Genomic DNA, 17,363 nt, shown 5'->3' with positions numbered 1-17,363 from the left:
TAACAATAGACTCCTTGGTCCTTGCTATCATTCGTCGAGGTTACAAAATCAAATTCAACACTTTTCCACCCTTTTCAGGCATCACAGAATTGACTTCATCTCCACTGCTCCTAGAGGAGGTGGACAAGCTTCTTTCAAAAGGAGCGATCAAACCAGTCCTTCTGATGGAGTTGCACTGCTATTTTGCGGTACCCAAAAAGGATGGTGGGCTTTGCCCAATTCTGGATCTCAGAGGGGTCAACCCAGAAAGTTCAGAATGACCACACTGGCTTCGATCTTACCCTTGCTGCAGATCGGAGACTGGTTTGCAACCATTGACCTGAAAGTTGCGTACTTGCATATCACAATAGAGGAGTTCAGCCAGCATTTTCTCTGCTTCTCAGTCGACGGTCTTGCCCACCAGTTCAGGGTGCTGCTGTTTGGGCTTGCTACAGCTCCACCACTCTTCGCAAAATGCATGGTCGTGGTGTGTGCTCATCTCAGGATTCGAGGGGTCCAGATCAATCCTTACATCAACGATTGGCTCCTAGTTGCTCAATCAAAGAACTGTTTACAGAAAAGTGTTCAACTTACACTGGAATTGCTGAAAGGCCTTGGCTTGTATGTGAAAATGAAGAAATCGTTCTTAGTGCCATCCCAAGTTGTCCAGTTCATTGGAGCCTCCATCAATTCCCAGGAAGGTCAGGCATTTCTTCCTAAGATCGAGCACAAGTGTTAATACAGCTTGCGCCTGGTGTTGTAGCCTGCTGTACTGTACGAGCCTACACGGTACAGAAACTGCTAGGTGGCTACAACTGCAGTTGTCCCATATGCTTGCCTTCTCATGAGTACATTGTAGAACTGGTTCAGGGCATTCAACCTGCAGCAACCGGCAAAACTTGGGGAGAGTCAGGCTATGGCTCCCTTCTGTGGTCTTGGCTTCACTTTGATGGTGGACTTTGGCATCGAACCTCCTACGAGGCCTGCCTTCCCAACTTCCCACACCAGCACTGGCAGCCATGATGGACACCTCGATGCTAGGTTGGGGCACTCACAGCAGACTCCTCAGAGTACAAGGGCTATGGTCGAAGGCAGAGGCAAACAGCCACATCAGTGGCCTAGAGTTGCTTGCAGTCGACAAAGCCCTGAAGGTTTTCAAAGTTATCATTTGTTGTGGTCATCACATCCAAATTGCTTCCGACAACACGACAGTGGTATCCCACCTCAATAAACAAGGGGGGACTCATTCAGTGTCATTAGTTTGGCTGACGATACAAATCTTTGAGTGGTGCATTGTATGAGACATCACCTTTACAGCAATTCATATTGCAGGCGAAGACAACTTCTTGGCCGACTATCTGAGCCTCTCCTTTCCGGTCTCCCATGAACGGGAGCTCAATTCGAGCGTCCACAACCGTCTGTTTCACCAGTGGTGTCGCCCCTCCTTGGACCTCTTTACATTGGAGGAGAACACTATGTGTCACAGTTTCTGCAGCTGAACGGGCAGAGGTGTGAGGTCTCTTGGAGATGTCTTTGCCAGGAATTGGAGGGGAGGTTTCCCCTACATGTTTCTACCATTTCCTTTTCTCACCCAAATGATTGTGAAGATAGAGAAGGACAAAGCGGAAAGCATCCTGATTGCACTGTGGTGGCCCAGGCAGCCTTGGTTCGCCAAACTCCTGCATCAGTCCAGAGGGGACTATCTTTGGCACCTGTCGACACTGGTACTGCTGTCCAGGGACAGAGGCAAAACGAGACATCCAGCCTTACTAAGCTTACATCTCACAGCATGGAGGATCCAGCAGTAGACCTGATAGACTTACCTGCTTCACTCCAGGCTATTCTTGAGGCAGCTAGGAAACCTGCTACCAGAAAATCTTATGTGAGTCAACGGACACGTTTTACACTCTTCTCCTGAGACAATGGCTTTGATCCTGTCAATTGTACTATATAGGATATCCTGAAGTTTTTATTCTCGCTTCATGAGCAACGCCTTAGACGTTCTTCTCTGAGAGTTTACGTAGCAGCCATCTCAGCTTCCCATCTTGCTAACAATATCTTGCTAACGATGTTGGTTTCCTCACATCCTCTGATCCGTCAATTTTTCAGGGGAGTTAGAAATCTTGCTCCTCCTGTAAAACCTCCGGTACCATCATGGAGCATGTCTATAGAGGTGCATGTGCTTACCAAAAAACCATTTGAGCCACAGGCAACAATGGATTTTCACATTCTTTGTGTTTTTAGTAGCCATCATGTCAGCACGACACTCTGGAGAGTTATGTGCCCTCCAAGTGGATGATCCATACTTAATGCTTTCATAGGGACAAAGTCGTACTTCATCCGGACACTGCTTTCCTGCCTAAGGTGGTTGCGAGTTTTCATTTGGGTCAGGATATTGTTCTTCCTGCCTTTTTTGCCTCACCCTTGACAGTGATTGAAAAGACACTGCATACCTTGGATGTTCGCGTTCTATAAAGCTAGGATGGAATCGTTTTGTCAATCCCAGCACTTGTTTGTCTTATGGGGGATCTAAGAAAGGACTCCCCATCTCCTCCCAGCATTTAGCATCTTGGGTAGTTCAAGTTATTAAGATGTCTTATGAACTGCAGGGTTTGGAGTTGTCTGGTTCAGTGAAGATGCATTCAACCAGAGCGATAGCGACATCGGTAGCGTTTGAAAGAAGGGTGTCGATACCGGATGTCTGCCAGGCTGCAACCTGGTCTACCCCTTCCACCTTCATCAAGCATTATCATCTAGATGTTCAAGCCAGGAGAGGCTGCTCATTTGGCCGGACGGTATTGTCCAAGGTTCTTCGATGACCGCACCAACCCACCTCCTGGTACGTAAGCTTGTTATTTGCCCATATCTGTGATGCACAGAGACCATGAAGAAGAAAGCCAGGCTGCTTACCTGTAACTGGAGTTCTTCAAGTGGCCATCTGTGCATTCACACAACCCACCCACCATCCCCGCTTTGGTGTCAATGTCATGCTTGGTGTTGGTACTGGGGTTCCTTGGTCTTAGGGGGCTACAATTGGCAGTCTCCTTGGAACTGAGGGTTTTAGCGGGAACCCACTGGAATATGCACAGTGTAATGGTGGGGGAAGGGTTCCCGCCAAAATTCCTCAGTTATAGAAGTTTCCTGAATTGAGGCTCCGCACAGGCATAGAGCCCATATGTGTGAATGCACAGATGACCACTTGAAGAACTCCAGTTACAGCCTGTAAGCAACTTGACTTTTTATGTGTCCTAGAGTGGACTTATTCCAGTGTAGAGTTTCACATGTTTCAGCACCATAGATCTCAAAGGGACTTGCAGGTGTACATCAGTGGAATGGATTGTGGCCAATAGCCCTGATTCAGAAGGGACACTGTTGCTGAATGATAGAGCATGTGTTTTGCATTCAGAAGATCCCAGGTTCCATCGTCGACACCTGCAGTGAGACGGAACAACTTATGGTTGATATCTTAGGGAACAGCTGATAGATATCAGAATAGACCATGCTAAATTAGATGGACCAGTGATGTAAGGTGAACTAATGTGTTCAAAAGGGTTAATTAACATTTGTAAAATCACAGATTTCTACACTTTTGCCCAACCCATTTCCAAATCACAGCAGTTTTGAGGATCATTGTGGGGAGAGGGCCCTAAAGAGTTAAGAGATCCTGCACATTTGGTCTTTGGACCACAGCCAGGGTGTACAATTTAAATTAAAATCTGGATTGGAGTGAACAAAGGGCGAAAGTAAAACAATGAAATTGACCAGAGTTTGGAACGGCAATTATAATTAGGCTGCCTAGAGGCATTTCTTCCCTGAGAAGGTTGCAAGTTCACCCATCAGTGATATAGAGATTTAATGTAATCAAGGCTGAATATAATCATGGAGTCTAAGGAGCGTCTGTGGATGACAGTCAGAAAATAATCCATGATTAATGGCAAGGCTGTGTTTCTAAAGATGGCCGTAACCGTATTGCCTCTTTGGGATCCTGAAGCCCCCTCCTCTAACACAGCATATTGAGTGATATCCAAGCTTTATTTAGAAAGCTGCACTGGGATTCAGCCCACATAGTAATTTATAAAAGTGATTTAAGGTATGAATGGTTAGGAGGTTAATTTTGTGATGAATTGGTCCCTCATCTTTCTTTCCTGAGAGCATCTCTACACCTGCTAGCCCCCAAACACAATCTCATATTTGTTACACTGTTCTAACGATCTGTTGACTTGCGGGGAGGGCATCCTTCTAATGTGGGGTGTATTTTATGACTCATGAAGACAAGGTACATGTCTGAAGTCTGAGCTCTAAATAACTTCTTCAAAAAGATCTCTTTCAGAAATCATTCTGCAGCATTATTTCTTTTCTTTAAAAAAATATTTGTGGCATTCTATTTTAGCATGATTAACAGCATTCCTCTGTGTTTCATTGCAGTTCATGGATTTACGAACACGCTATACAGCTTTGGTAACCTTGCTTACTCAGTATATAAAGTTTGCTGGTGACTCTCTGAAAAGGCTAGAGGAAGAAGAGGTAAGTCAACAGATATTGTCAAAGGCACTATTAAAGAATTTGCTAGCAGCTATACTTTTAGGCCCGAAAACTTCTTATCTCACTGTACAGATTGTATTATTATTTTACAACTGTGGTTTGCTAAAATTCTATTGCGGGATATTGGTTCTTTGTGAAAATCTCCCAAGTACAGAGAAACCAGTAAAAATGACATCCTTTATGTGAAGTCCTGTTAAACCTGACTCATAGCTCTAGTTACACTGCCATAATTAAAAGCTTCAGGAGGAATTGAATTTAACTATGTAGGTTCTTCAGTTGGCTTCAATTTCTTTCAAGAAATATGATGTCCCATTAACAGAGTTAAAATCTCTGCTGTTTTGACTTGACAGTTCACTCAGTCACCTTGAAAACCAAAACATATTATGCTGTTTCTGTGAGTGGGCCTATTCAACTGAATTCTATATTCTATCATTCAAGACTGTGTATTACAATGGCTGGAGTAGCCCAAGTAGCACCTAACCATGCAATCAAACTTTTCAAGGAGATTTCTTCTCATCCACTGCTCTTAGACAATCCCTAAACTCCTTTTTTTTTTTAACACCCCCCCCCTCCCCCTGTTAAAAAGAAACTGGGAATTCATTGCAAGAGCTTTATCTGAGGAAAAGTTGGGGTGGAGGAATAAGACATCAGAAGCATTTCCTAATTTTAAAATTTTTAAAACTTGGGGGTTTAAGAAGTCATTTGAGGTTTCTGTAGGCACAGCTTTTGTGATAAACACTCAGAAATGTGGGTGTTAATGGTTTGCATTTCTATCCCTCTGCACTGGGGCTGCTTTGTACCATTAAGAACTGGCACACATTAACTAGACATGACAAAGTACTTTTAATATGAAGGCAAAGATTAGGATACTTGAAATCTGAATTTACATGTGTACGGTAGTGTCATATTCAGAATTTGGCTGATGAATTCCAGAAATTAGTAAAAGTTGCTGAAATTTCTGAGCTTTTGAGAAGCACTGCAACTGTGGATGGAAGGCCACTAGAAAAATATTAGAAGCAATATTAGATGAAAGCTGTCAGCCCAAAGATACTAGTAGCAGTAAGGCAGACTATCCAGAGAGTTTGCTGAAAATAAATTGCCTTTGATAATGATATAAGTACAGTAGTGATGTTGGGATGAACAGTAGTGGGAAACAGGATAAAAGAAGGTATCCACATGCAAGCAAAGGTGTCACAGGAACTACTGAGATGTGTAATATTCAGCCAGACAATTTTGGAAAAGGCTTTTCCACTCTGTCTGTAAATACAAATGGCAATAAACCTGTTGATGGCATGAATGAAAAAGAGAGAAATAAGAAAGCAAACAAAAAGCTGGTGGAGATAGCGCATGTTGTTTATGAAGAGAACTGTAGAAGACCCACTCCACTGAAGGAGAAAACAAGAGTACGTAGAGAAACTAATTTTGAGCCAGTAATGAGGATAAATAATCTAAGTCAGGAGATGGGAGATTATCCCATGGGCATCAGCCCAAATGAACAACATTTTTGCATTTTAGAAAAATCGCATACTGGAAGCCTGAATAAAAACCATTGCCTAGAAAAATACTCTCACAGAGTGCTAATAAAATAGGATGAGAATATTGGAAGAAGTGAATCATTAGTTATTGCAGATGAGAAAAAAATGCCCTAGGCAACTGAAAACCAATGGGGAAATTAAAGAGACAATGAAGCAACAATTAAAACATGTGCTAAGGCAGCGTCTTTCTGATGAAGAGGTTGAAACAAACACATAGCAAAACATTTCTCTAGCTAACAGCAGTTTTCAAACAGCAACTGCACCAGAAAGACTCTGTATAAATCCCAAGCAAATAAGTGCTGCAGGCCCAGAAAATATTGTTGTTTCTGTGGTGTTTCTAAGGAAGATATCATAAAGCAGATTATACAGAATGGTTCAGAAATGTTTGAATTAAATTCTGGTATGATGCAAAACAACGTTAATCAAAATATGAATTCAAATTATTATTATTATTATTATTATTATTATTCAGATAGGTGTAATGCCGGCCAATTCTCAAAGCAAAAAAAATTTCAAGGGAGGATCATTTGGGCTCATGTTTAGCCTCGTGTGGCGCAGAGTGGTAGGCGGCAGTATTGCAACCAAAACTCTCCCCACAACCTGAGTTCGATCCCAGCGGAAGCTGGGTCCCAGGTAGCCAGCTTAGGTCGACTCAGCCTTCCATCCTTCCGAGGTCGGTAAAATGAGTACCCAGCTTGCTGGGGGAAAGGTAGTCACGACTGGGGAAGGCAATGGCAAACCACCCCGCTATAGTCTGCCATGAAAATGCCAGCGAAAGCAGCGTCCCTCTAGGGGTCAGTAGTGACTCGGTGCTTGCACAGGAGGAACTTTTCCTTTCTTTTAGCAGATGAATCAAGAAAGGAAATATGTGGAGATCACAAAAAAGGGTATGGTGAGAGTTTAATGCAGAGCATTATCAGTGATCTGGCTATGCCATTCTCTGGTGCTGACAGAGAAAATGTAGACACTGATGCAAGATACAAGTGCAATTCTAACTACAAAATTTTAACATTTCTTAAAACTGTGGCTTTGCAGGATCTTGTGTTATATACCAGCAAATCTTACTGCAGTCATGAGTAAACTGAGAGATCTGCTGGAATATTAGATCCCACTTAACTGCAGTTTTTAGAAGGGATTTAATTCAATCCAGTAGGAAATAAGTAGGGAATACAGTTGCCTTTGCATTAGCATCTGCTGGTGGGTTAATGATACTGGAACAGAATGTAGGTAAAACATTGTGTTGGTCTCTTGTTTTAGAAGAAGAAGTGATTTATGCTTGGTTTATGTTCAGGGAAGAGTCTAATTATGAACCTCTAAAAGGGCTTGGATGAGAGTTATTACTGAAGGACATGGCTCCCCTGTTCACTAATTAAATATGGTTTCTTGGTCATTGTTTCGTTGTCTGTTTTTACATTTTTATAAACTGCCTTTCACCCACAAGGTATTCCAGGGCAGTGTACACAGCATTTATATTTTTTTTAAAACCCATTTCCTATATAAAAAATCATACAATTACAATAACAAATTGAAAGGACAATTAAAAGGATTGTTTGCTTTACAAGGATTTTTTTCAAACATCTAATTGTATCATGCTTTGTCATATGCACTAAAACACTTTCCTTTTCTTACTTAACTAACCATAAAAATGCTGGAGTGCTTTTTCCTTGCATGTTGTGTTTTGCTGACAAGTTGCTCTGTAGCTTTCAAGCAAGGACACATGCAAGCAAGCTTCAAACCTTGAAACAGCTGTTGTCCTGAATGAACAAAGGGATTCTTCTTGAGGACTTCGGTTGGTGGATTCCTTCGTGCAGCTTTCTCTTTACGCTAACTAATGGTGGCTTTCTGGAAGTGTCAGTGGTGGTGGGAATCACTCGGTCTGTGATGCTGACATAATGTAGATGCAGTTTGTAAGTATTTGCAACCATTCATTAAAATTGTAATGTATTTCCAATATTACATTTTAAAGGAATAGGATTTAATATTTCTTATATCTTGGTTTCGTTTTCAGATCCTAAAGAATAAAGAGGCACTAGTACGTGGCGAATATTCTGATCTGGAACAGCAGCAAAAGGCAGTAGTGAATGAGAACAGGAAACTTATAGAAAGGATAAATGAACTTGAGGAGATGTTGAGGGAGCTGACAAAGCAGAAGTTCCAGCTGGAAGAAGAACTTCCAAAAGCAAAGGAAGATGCAGAAAAAGAACTGAAGAAACAACAGAAGAAAATTGAAGAGCTATCTCTCCAGAAAACCAAGGCTGAACAAGAGGCAAAGCGATATCGCATGGAACTAGAGGATATTGCTAAAGAGAAACAAGCTGCAGAGCAGGAGTTAGAACGTGTGAAACAGCTTGCTTTGAAAGCTGAGGCTCAAAGAAGTGTAGTTGAAGACAACCTCAGAGCTTTCAGAATTCAGTTAGAGGAAAGTAAGATTATTAGAAAGACTTTTGAAGAACATTTGAAAAAGAAAGACACAAATCTTCAAGATCTGGAGCAGCAAAAGAAAGCATTAATGGAAGAGCTGAAGAAGAAAACTGCTGAAGAAGAAAAGCTTATGAAAGTAATTAAGGAAATGGAACAAGACTATGAATTCCAAGGTAGTCTAGTGAAAAACAAGTTCAGAGAAAAGGAAATAACTGAAATTAGAAGGCAAATTACTGTAATAGGAAGAGAAACTGTGTTACCAACAGGTTCAGACATGTTCAGAGAAAAGCAAGAAATAAAGAATATAGAGGAATTCCAGCAGCTTGTAGATGAACTAACATTTGCCAATAAGAAGTCTGAAAAAATAATTAAAGATTTAAAATATGAACTGAATGAACTTGAGCTGCAGAATGCATCCTCTGAAGAGAAGGCTCGTTTACTAAAAGAAAAACTAGATGATGCCAATAATTCTCTCAGGTGCCTTAAAATAGAGCTGGATCAGAAAGAACTGGTAGAGCAAGGATACCTGGAGCAACTGAAAGAACTTGACAGGCAGCTGCACAAAACCACAGGCAAAGTTGAAGAGGTGATGCAAGAAGCCATGGAGCTTAAAAAGATAAATATGAAGTATCAAGAAGAGTCGAGGTCTCTTCAAAAGGAAAAGGCACAATTAAAGAGGGAGCTGGAGGAGCTGGCTAGAACACACACACAAATTGAAGTTACTGTTCAGCAGTTAAATTCACAAATCACTTCACTTCAGCAAGAAAAATTGATAGCTGAGCAGAGAACTATTTCATGCAAAGGAGAAGCAAGCAACTTGCAGGAGCAATTCAGAAAATTGCAGGAACAATTTATTCAAAAGACAAGAGAAGAAAAAGAAAGCCAGCTGAAGATTCAAAGGCTGAATGATGATTTAGCCAATAGCAATCACTTGGTAGAAAAATTGAAACAAAGGGTTGAGGAGCTTTCTAGATTGAATAGTGAGACCAAAATAATGATGACTGATGTACGGACTGAATCAGAGAAGATAATTATCGAGAGACAAATAATTGACAGAAAAAATGATGAATTAAAAGCTCTGGTTGAAAGCTTCAAAGAGCAGCTACGTGTCACAAATGAACAACTGCACAAGCAGATAATAACTGAACAAGAGCATTTGGATAAAATCAAGAGACTAGAGGATGAGTTAATAAAAACAAAAGATGTAGTCAATGAGTTTAAGCAGAAATGTGACAGGGAGAATGCTTATAACATGAATGCGGAGATGGAGGTAAGGAACCTAAGTACCCAGTTGAGTACATTCACTATGGAAATGAAGATGAGTGAGCAGAAAATCCAGCAGCAGCAAGCCCATGTTCAAGAGCTCAATAGCAAGATGAAGAAGTTGCAAGATGATTTCCACCAGAAGACCTTAGATGAACAGATGGCACGCAAAAAGGTAGCTTTGCTTCAGGAAGAGTCAATTAAGTTTAAGCATTCTGCAGAAGAGTTTAGGAAGAAATTTGAAAAACTCTTGGAATCACACAACATTGCTGAAAATGACATATCAGGCATAAGGATGGAATGCATCACTCTACAGCAAGAAAGGCATATGGCTCAAGAAAATATCAGAATGTATAAGGTTCAAATTGAAGATCTACAAGACCGACTTCAGAAATGTCGAGAGCAGCTACAACAAGGGAAGCATGCTGAAATGGAATATTTGCAGAAATATCGCAAACTAGAAGAAGAATTACAAATGCAGAAGCGTACGATAGAGAACTTGAAACACCAAATAGACCTGCAGAAAAGGGAGCACTGCAATCAGTTGCGCTTGTTTCAGAACGAGATAAACAAAAAAAACATCCAGTTAGACTTTGGGTGGAAGGGAAATGGGTTTAGTTACCTAGGAGACACCTCCCCAAGAGATTTTGAACAACGTAACCTCTGTGCGAGTACTTCTCCTTTATTAAGAAGAAGACAAATTGAAATCAGCAGTCCAGGGCGCAAATCTGAGTTGGTTGTACCAAAATTACAAGTGGTTGCTACTGATTCATTGCCACTTGAGAAGCCATTTCAGCTGTCTGGAGTAACCCACTCACTGGAAAATGGGATAGGCCAACAATCCTATGCTGAGTATGTTTCCCAGACAAGCACACAGTTTGAGTTAACCATTGATCAGAACAACCCTGTCACAGGAATTTCAGAAATAGATAAATTGAGAGACAGCAAATTCCTCAGTTCCAGTCATGAAGACAGTTATGAAATGGGATTAGGGAAGCAACTGCATCCATCGGAGGTACATCGTACAATTTGATATTGCTTGGGGGGAGGGGGTTGCTTTCTGTTCTTATTATTCCTAATGCTTTTCTGTTATATTTCTATGTTTTCATCTTATCTGATGCAACAACATCAAAAACATTCTTAAACATTTTACAGAAGATATGTACAGACATATATTATATACCCAAAAGATACGTGCAGATCCAGAAACTGGAACACAAAGTCGTGTCCCCCCCAAAAAAGGTTTCCCTTTTATTAAAAGCAGGTACCTAATATGCAGCGCAGTGTACTTCTCCACTCCAAAATGGTGTCAGAAGGGGGGAAATTTGCAAGGGAAAAACAGCAAACAGAAGGAGGCACACTTAACTCATTCCCTCCCCACCAATCCCATTCCCTCCCACCGCCACAAACATGTTGCAGGAGTTCCAGACTTGTGTTTTCATTAAAACCTGAATTGGAAGCAAAATATGTAGTTCTACCCTATGGTCTGCTGTGTTGCAGGCTGGCCTATGTATTTCAAATATGAATTATACATTAGGTGTACAACATAGAGTTCAAGGGTTCCCTGTGAAACTGCAGAACAATGACTGTGGTCCAGAAGAGCCCGAGAGTTATCTGTATAATTGCACAGCTTGCTTGCTACTGTAAGTGGGTAGATGTTTTCCGAGAATGAAGATAGAAACGCACAAATCACGTTCTTCACATTTGCATTACACGTTTACAGGTGGAACTTTCCACTCAATATTGTAGTATATTCTCACTCCTAAAAAGAGAGCTCCTGTTCAGGGTTCCAACGCGCTTTCCCTCCAAGAAGGTCATTCTACTGTTGACAAACCCCTTCCGTATTCCTTTCTTTTCCTAGTTGTCACTCTCTGTTCCGTCGCTAAGAACGCTCAGTCTTCATTGGGTTGTTTTTCCCCTCAGACCTTAAAAAAAGATTTTTTGGTACTTCTGTAAACCTTTGTCTTTGCTGGGTATACTGATACCACACTGTTATTTCTCAGTGGCCCGGTTTTGACTACAGTCTTATACACACTCACCACCTGAGTTCTCTATTAGAAGGCATAATGACCTCTAATTGTAGTCTTACACTGCAAAATTCAGAAGAGCTACTTTCTATTTTTACTCTTTGCTATGTTTCCATTCAACTTCCCTGCTTAAATATCTTCCATATTGTTAATGCTAATAAAGTTGGCTGATTCTTAGTTGTTGGCTAAGTTGTTGGATTTCTTCAAGTTGACTGTTCATACTCTGCATGTTTTCCTGGTTATGGGCTAGATTAATAATGTAATCCTACTTTATAAATATAATATCCTTCATTATGTCAAAAACATTCCTATTTACAGATAGTGACCGACAAGCACTATGGTGTACATGTTGAAGTTACTACATTAGATCAAGAAAATGGCAAGAAACTTGGTAAAGAAGGAAGACTGCTTGAGGGATACAGGCCATCAGAAGGGTTTAGGAGTGAAGATATATCAAAGATGAGTTCTATCTTAGAGGAAAGGCAAGGGAAGGAGGTCAATATGATTCCTTCTGAATATGATAATATCAAATTTCAAGGTCTCCGAAATGATGTATCTGCCAAGCAGTTGATCGAAGTTAAACTTCTAGACATGAGCACAGTTGAACAGCTCCATTCAGGAAAGAAGGCCATTGCTGAGGTTCAAAAAGATCTTGAGACTTTTTTAACCAAGCCTACTGCAATAGCTGGGTTATACATTGAATCAAGCAAAGAGAAGATATCATTTGCTTCTGCAGCTAAGCAAAGAATAATAGAAAACGCATCAGTGTTAGCACTGTTAGAAGCCCAGGCTGCCACTGGTTTTATTATTGATCCTGCAACAGGTCAAAAGTGCTCTGTTGATGATTCCGTCATCAAGGGACTTGTAGATTATGAATACAAAGGCAGGCTTCTTGAGGCAGAAAAAGCAGTTTTAGGATATATTTTTTATGGGAAAAAGCTCTCTGTTTATCAAGCAATCGAAACCAGAGTCCTTGACAGGCAGAAAGGTAAAAATATTATTGAAGCTCAGATTGCATGCGGAGGAGTTATTGACCCCGTGAGAAGTGTTCGTATTCCTCCTGAAGTTGCGGTAGAAATGGGTTTGCTGAATAACACCATTCTGAAATTTTTACATGAACCTTCCAGTAATCAAAAATGCTTTCAGAATCCCAATAATAGACAAGCCATGTATTATAATGATTTGCTGAAGCTATGTTTATTTGATATAGATAGCAAATGCTTCCTACTCCCTGTTGGGGAGAGAAAAGTAACCGCTCCATCTGCAGAAAAAGTGCATAAATTATCTGTAGTTGACATTAAAACCGGAGCAGAAATGACCTCATATGAAGCTTATAAAAAGGCCCTGATAGACAAAAGTACCTATCTTGAACTATCAGGACAGGAATTTCAGTGGAAAGAATCCACGTGCTTTGATTCCCATGGAAACTCTTACCTTTTGCTGACAGATCTGAAAACTGGAATGCAGTTCAATATTGATGAGGCATTAGCTGATGGTAAAATTGACAGAATGCTGGTCAGTAAATACAAGGAAGGGGAAATCACAGCCAATGAGCTTGGTGACGTTTTGTTGAGTAATTCCAAACCACGTACGGATCTGACCAGTCCAATTGCTGGTATCTGGATGTCTGAGACAAATGAGAGAATACCTGTTCTGAAAGCTTCTCGCAAGAACCTGGTAGATAGAATCACAGCACTGAGATGCCTAGAAGCACAAGCCAGTACAGGAGGTGTAATTGATCCCTTTACTGGGAAGAGATATAGTGTGGGAGAGGCCTTCCAAAGGGAGCTAATTGATGAGGCATCTGCCAAGCACCTCCAGCAGTGTGAATTGGTCTTCACTGGAATTATTCATCCCATATCAAACTCTCCCATATCGGCCACTGAAGCAATGAATATAAATGTCCTAGACAAAGAAATGGGCAGTCGCTGCCTACAGTATCAGCATTTGACTGGCGGGTTGATAGATCCCAAATCTCATTCTAGATTATCAATGGAAAAAGCTATTAAGAATGGTATTGTTGATGCTGTCACTGCTACAAAGATGAAAGATGACAAGTTTTACCTAAAAAGTATTACATGTCCTAAGACAAAAAAGAAATTAACATATAAAGAAGCCCTTGAAAGAGCTGTTTTTGACTGCCACACAGGGCTACGATTACTAGAAGCAGCTGAGGTAATTTCTTCAGGAATTTCTAGACTATATTTTTCCACACAGTGACGATTTAACAACTTAGGGCTATGATTCTATAACCTGTCACCAAGCCCCATTGAATTCAATGGGATGTACTGCTGAGTAGACATGTATAGGGTTGGGCGGTAAGTTATTAAAATGAATGCAATAATTTATGCCCTGTGGTTTCATTAGGTTGTAGAATAGGGCTCCTGGGCAAAGCATTTTGGGCGAAGCATTTTGGCTTTGCTTATGTATAGTTTTCTGCATATGCTAGATTTAGTGCTGCTCTACATCTCTAGCCCTGAAGCACAATTTGGTCAAAGTTAAACGTTTTAATATCCCATTGATTTCAATGGAAAATTTATGCTACTGCTCAACCTTTCTCTTATTAAAATAATTGAGACCTAATGTCTGGATGGTGCATCTGCTGTGTATAAATGATATCAACCACTTACTGTGTTTTAAAATGTAAAACTGGGATCATTGTGATAGTAACGTGTTGTACGTTTGTGTTCAGGGTGGTGGTGTTTTTTTGCCATTCTGACTGATCTTGGAAAATCTTCAAAAGTAAATATCTCATATCAACATGAAGCAATACAATCCTGCAAACAATATTTATAGTTCAACCAAAGTTAAGTAGGGAGCCAAGCTTGTAAATTCTCCCGATGAAATCAGTGGCACTTGAGTGCTTACATTCGGCTGGGTTGTGCCCATATTCATCTGATTAATAAAATGCATGCAAGTAAACCTGTGAAGATTCATAGACCAGTGTCATAAATATTTGAAAAGATGTGTGTTTGCAGGTGCAAAGTTTAATGTGGTGGGGAGTCCGTCACTAAGCTTTAGCATTTTTCTCATAGTGCAGTCTTAGGCATTTTTACATGGAAGTAAGTCCTACTGCTTACTACCCAGTAAATATATATAAGATTGCATCCTAAGTTATAAGAATTTAACACATGCAGTGACTGGAAATTTCAGAGGAAACTTTTGACTTTTGTTACATGTTTATTATTTTTCTATTTTCGCCCTATATTTTGTCTCATGATAGATACTTTAGATTTTTGAAAATAAAACCTGAAATTATCAATAGAGTTGACTATGGAATTGTTAAAACATGGTAATTCGTGCATCTTAAATGGCAAACATGTAAAAAGCTATGTTGACTGCAAAGCCTATGAGTATTTTATACTGATAAAATTTAGCAACCTCTTCAACAGTATGATATCCAGGTTTGGGTATACATCTAATGCAAAGGCCACAATTTGAAGAGTTATGTATACAAACACTTGTTTAGATTTTACTTATGCTGTGGTGGTTGGGAGGTTTCTGCCATGTGAATTCAGTCAACTGTATATATATGAATGTGTTAATATGTATCATAATGACTATTTTGACTTTTGCAGGTGTTTTGAATGAATCGTTTTGGTTAATGCTTTTTACAATTGTTAATGGTTATTTTTTTAAAAAAATTCTGCATAAGAATATGATAGTAACTGGGATAAAAAAATAAAAGCAAGCTTCTCTAAATCTGGCATCTTTGGCAGTAAAATTCTTGATGATGTGATTGTGTTTCTGTGTGACTATAACTTAATGTCACCGCAGTTTTAAATATATATTTTTACAATGCTCATTGTTCATCAGAAGTCAGTGGAAGAGGAAAAGAAAGAACATGTTGAAAAAGCTGGGGATTTACTGAAATGGGTGTCAAACATCACCAAGAGCCTCAGCAAAGGTGGAAGAGAACAGCCTGAAAAAGCAGATTTGCTTAAGGAACAGGTATTAAAATGCTACTTGGAATAGATGGCACCAGATGCATGGACATGTGTCACTTGGTCTTGTTCTTTGTGTCTGCTAAAAAGCCATATGTGCCCAAAGCACATTCATTCATTTCTTCCACAGCGACAAGCTTTATGAACACAAGGAACATGGAATGTCTGTCCTATATTGTACCCAGCAAAACCATTTTGATTGTGTAAAAATGTTAAAAACAATTTTAATATACATAATAGTATTTTTATTTAAATCTATCATTCACTTACCTGAAAGGCTATGTTCAAAATGACATCCAAGATAAAAAGTAAAAACATTTAGATTATACTTTCCCTTACCTTTTCCTTACCAAAGGTAGGGAGCAAGGTTGTGCCATCCTAATTCTCCCACCAGGAGTGCCTGCCCCTCCCCTGGATCTCCTTCTGTAGACATATAGGGTAGTATCCGATAGGGGCTGTGCATATGTGCTCAGCCTTGCCGGGTCCTGGTCTGCGCATCCCCAGCCCCACCAGCCCCGGTTCATACCCAGCCACAATATAGCACTTCCTGGAGCAAACCCTGACGTGAGCGAAAATATCGGTTTCTGGGAGGGGCAGGTTGTGCCCCTTTCAGAAACCAGCGTTTTCGTTTGCATCAGGGCTTGACCCAAGAAAAGCTATATTGCGGTTGCACACGGACCGGGGCCAGCAGGGCTGGCCAGGTGTGCATGGCCCGTATTGGATGCTACCCATAGTTCTAATATACGTACATACAATCCAATGATTATCAGCCCAAATCATACAATTGATTCTTGGAGTTTTTAAAGGAGGGTTATTAACTCAACAATTTGGACTTAATATGGATTGTATTTTATGCACACACACCCTATTCAAATGTTAAACCCCCATGTAATTATTGGGGGAGGGGGATCAGAGATTATGAGAGAGAGAGAGAGAGAGAGAGAATCTTCCAGTCCAAGCCCTGAAAATCTATAGTCAGTGCTGTGCCAGCAAAATAATTTGAAAGTGTAGCTGATGATATGGTACTGTACCCTTTGCATATACTCAGATTTTCTTCAGTACTATTATAATCTAAAATGTCCTTTTTTCTTTATCATAAGATCCACTTTTTAATGAGTCCATATGCCTATCCACCTTGAACACATGGTGCAAATATAAGTAATGCAAGATGAAATTGTACACTACTGAGACCCATACACATCTAATTGTATGATTTCTAGAGAAAATCTCAGCAATGAACAAAACATTTTGGGCAGTATCAGTACTGTCCATGCACTAATGGGACTTACTGCTAGCCAAGAAGAAGCTAGCGCTTTCTGAAGAACCAGAAATGGGCAGAAACATTCATTTCTGGAATGTGGCAGGACAGTAGAGCTAACAAGGGAGCTCTGCTGACCTGTCCCATTACAGAAACAGGTGCTTCTGCTTGTTTCCAGGGTTGTTTTAGGAAGCATTAGCTTCCTGTTGGCTAGTGGTAGGTCTTGTGGACACAACACAACTAGCAGAGGTGCAGTAGCAGGGACGGACGGACAGGTGGACAGACAGACACACACACTGAGTACAGTCCATTGGAATAGCCCATACCTGCAGCATTCCATAAATACAAAAACAATACTTCCTGGATTCTGTTTTCATTATGCTAGACTACTGTG

General features: G+C 40.4%; 2 protein-coding genes across 2 annotated transcripts in view; both read left to right on the top strand.

The window, feature by feature from the left end:
- The window catches only part of LOC146359210 (dystonin-like), a 422,334-nt gene that overhangs the window by 233,675 nt on the left and 171,296 nt on the right, over positions 1–17,363 (top strand). Inside the window, exons 36-38 of the mRNA XM_084826836.1 lie at positions 4,405–4,503; positions 8,065–10,755; positions 15,584–15,718. Of these exons, the coding sequence (XP_084682962.1) occupies positions 4,405–4,503; positions 8,065–10,755; positions 15,584–15,718 (2,925 nt within the window). The remainder of the gene's footprint in view (positions 1–4,404; positions 4,504–8,064; positions 10,756–15,583; positions 15,719–17,363) is intronic.
- LOC146359212 (desmoplakin-like) lies at positions 10,944–15,468 on the top strand. Its single transcript, XM_084826837.1, has one exon. The coding sequence runs from the start codon at positions 12,227–12,229 to the stop codon at positions 13,985–13,987; it is 1,761 nt and encodes a 586-aa protein (XP_084682963.1). The 5' UTR covers positions 10,944–12,226; the 3' UTR covers positions 13,988–15,468.

The sequence above is a fragment of the Heloderma suspectum genome, chromosome 1, assembly GCF_057233095.1.
Source record: "Heloderma suspectum isolate Gila_16-S chromosome 1, 16-S_ref, whole genome shotgun sequence".
Classification (NCBI taxonomy): Eukaryota; Metazoa; Chordata; class Lepidosauria; order Squamata; family Helodermatidae; genus Heloderma; species Heloderma suspectum.
This window is presented reverse-complemented; position numbering and strand designations above follow the sequence as displayed.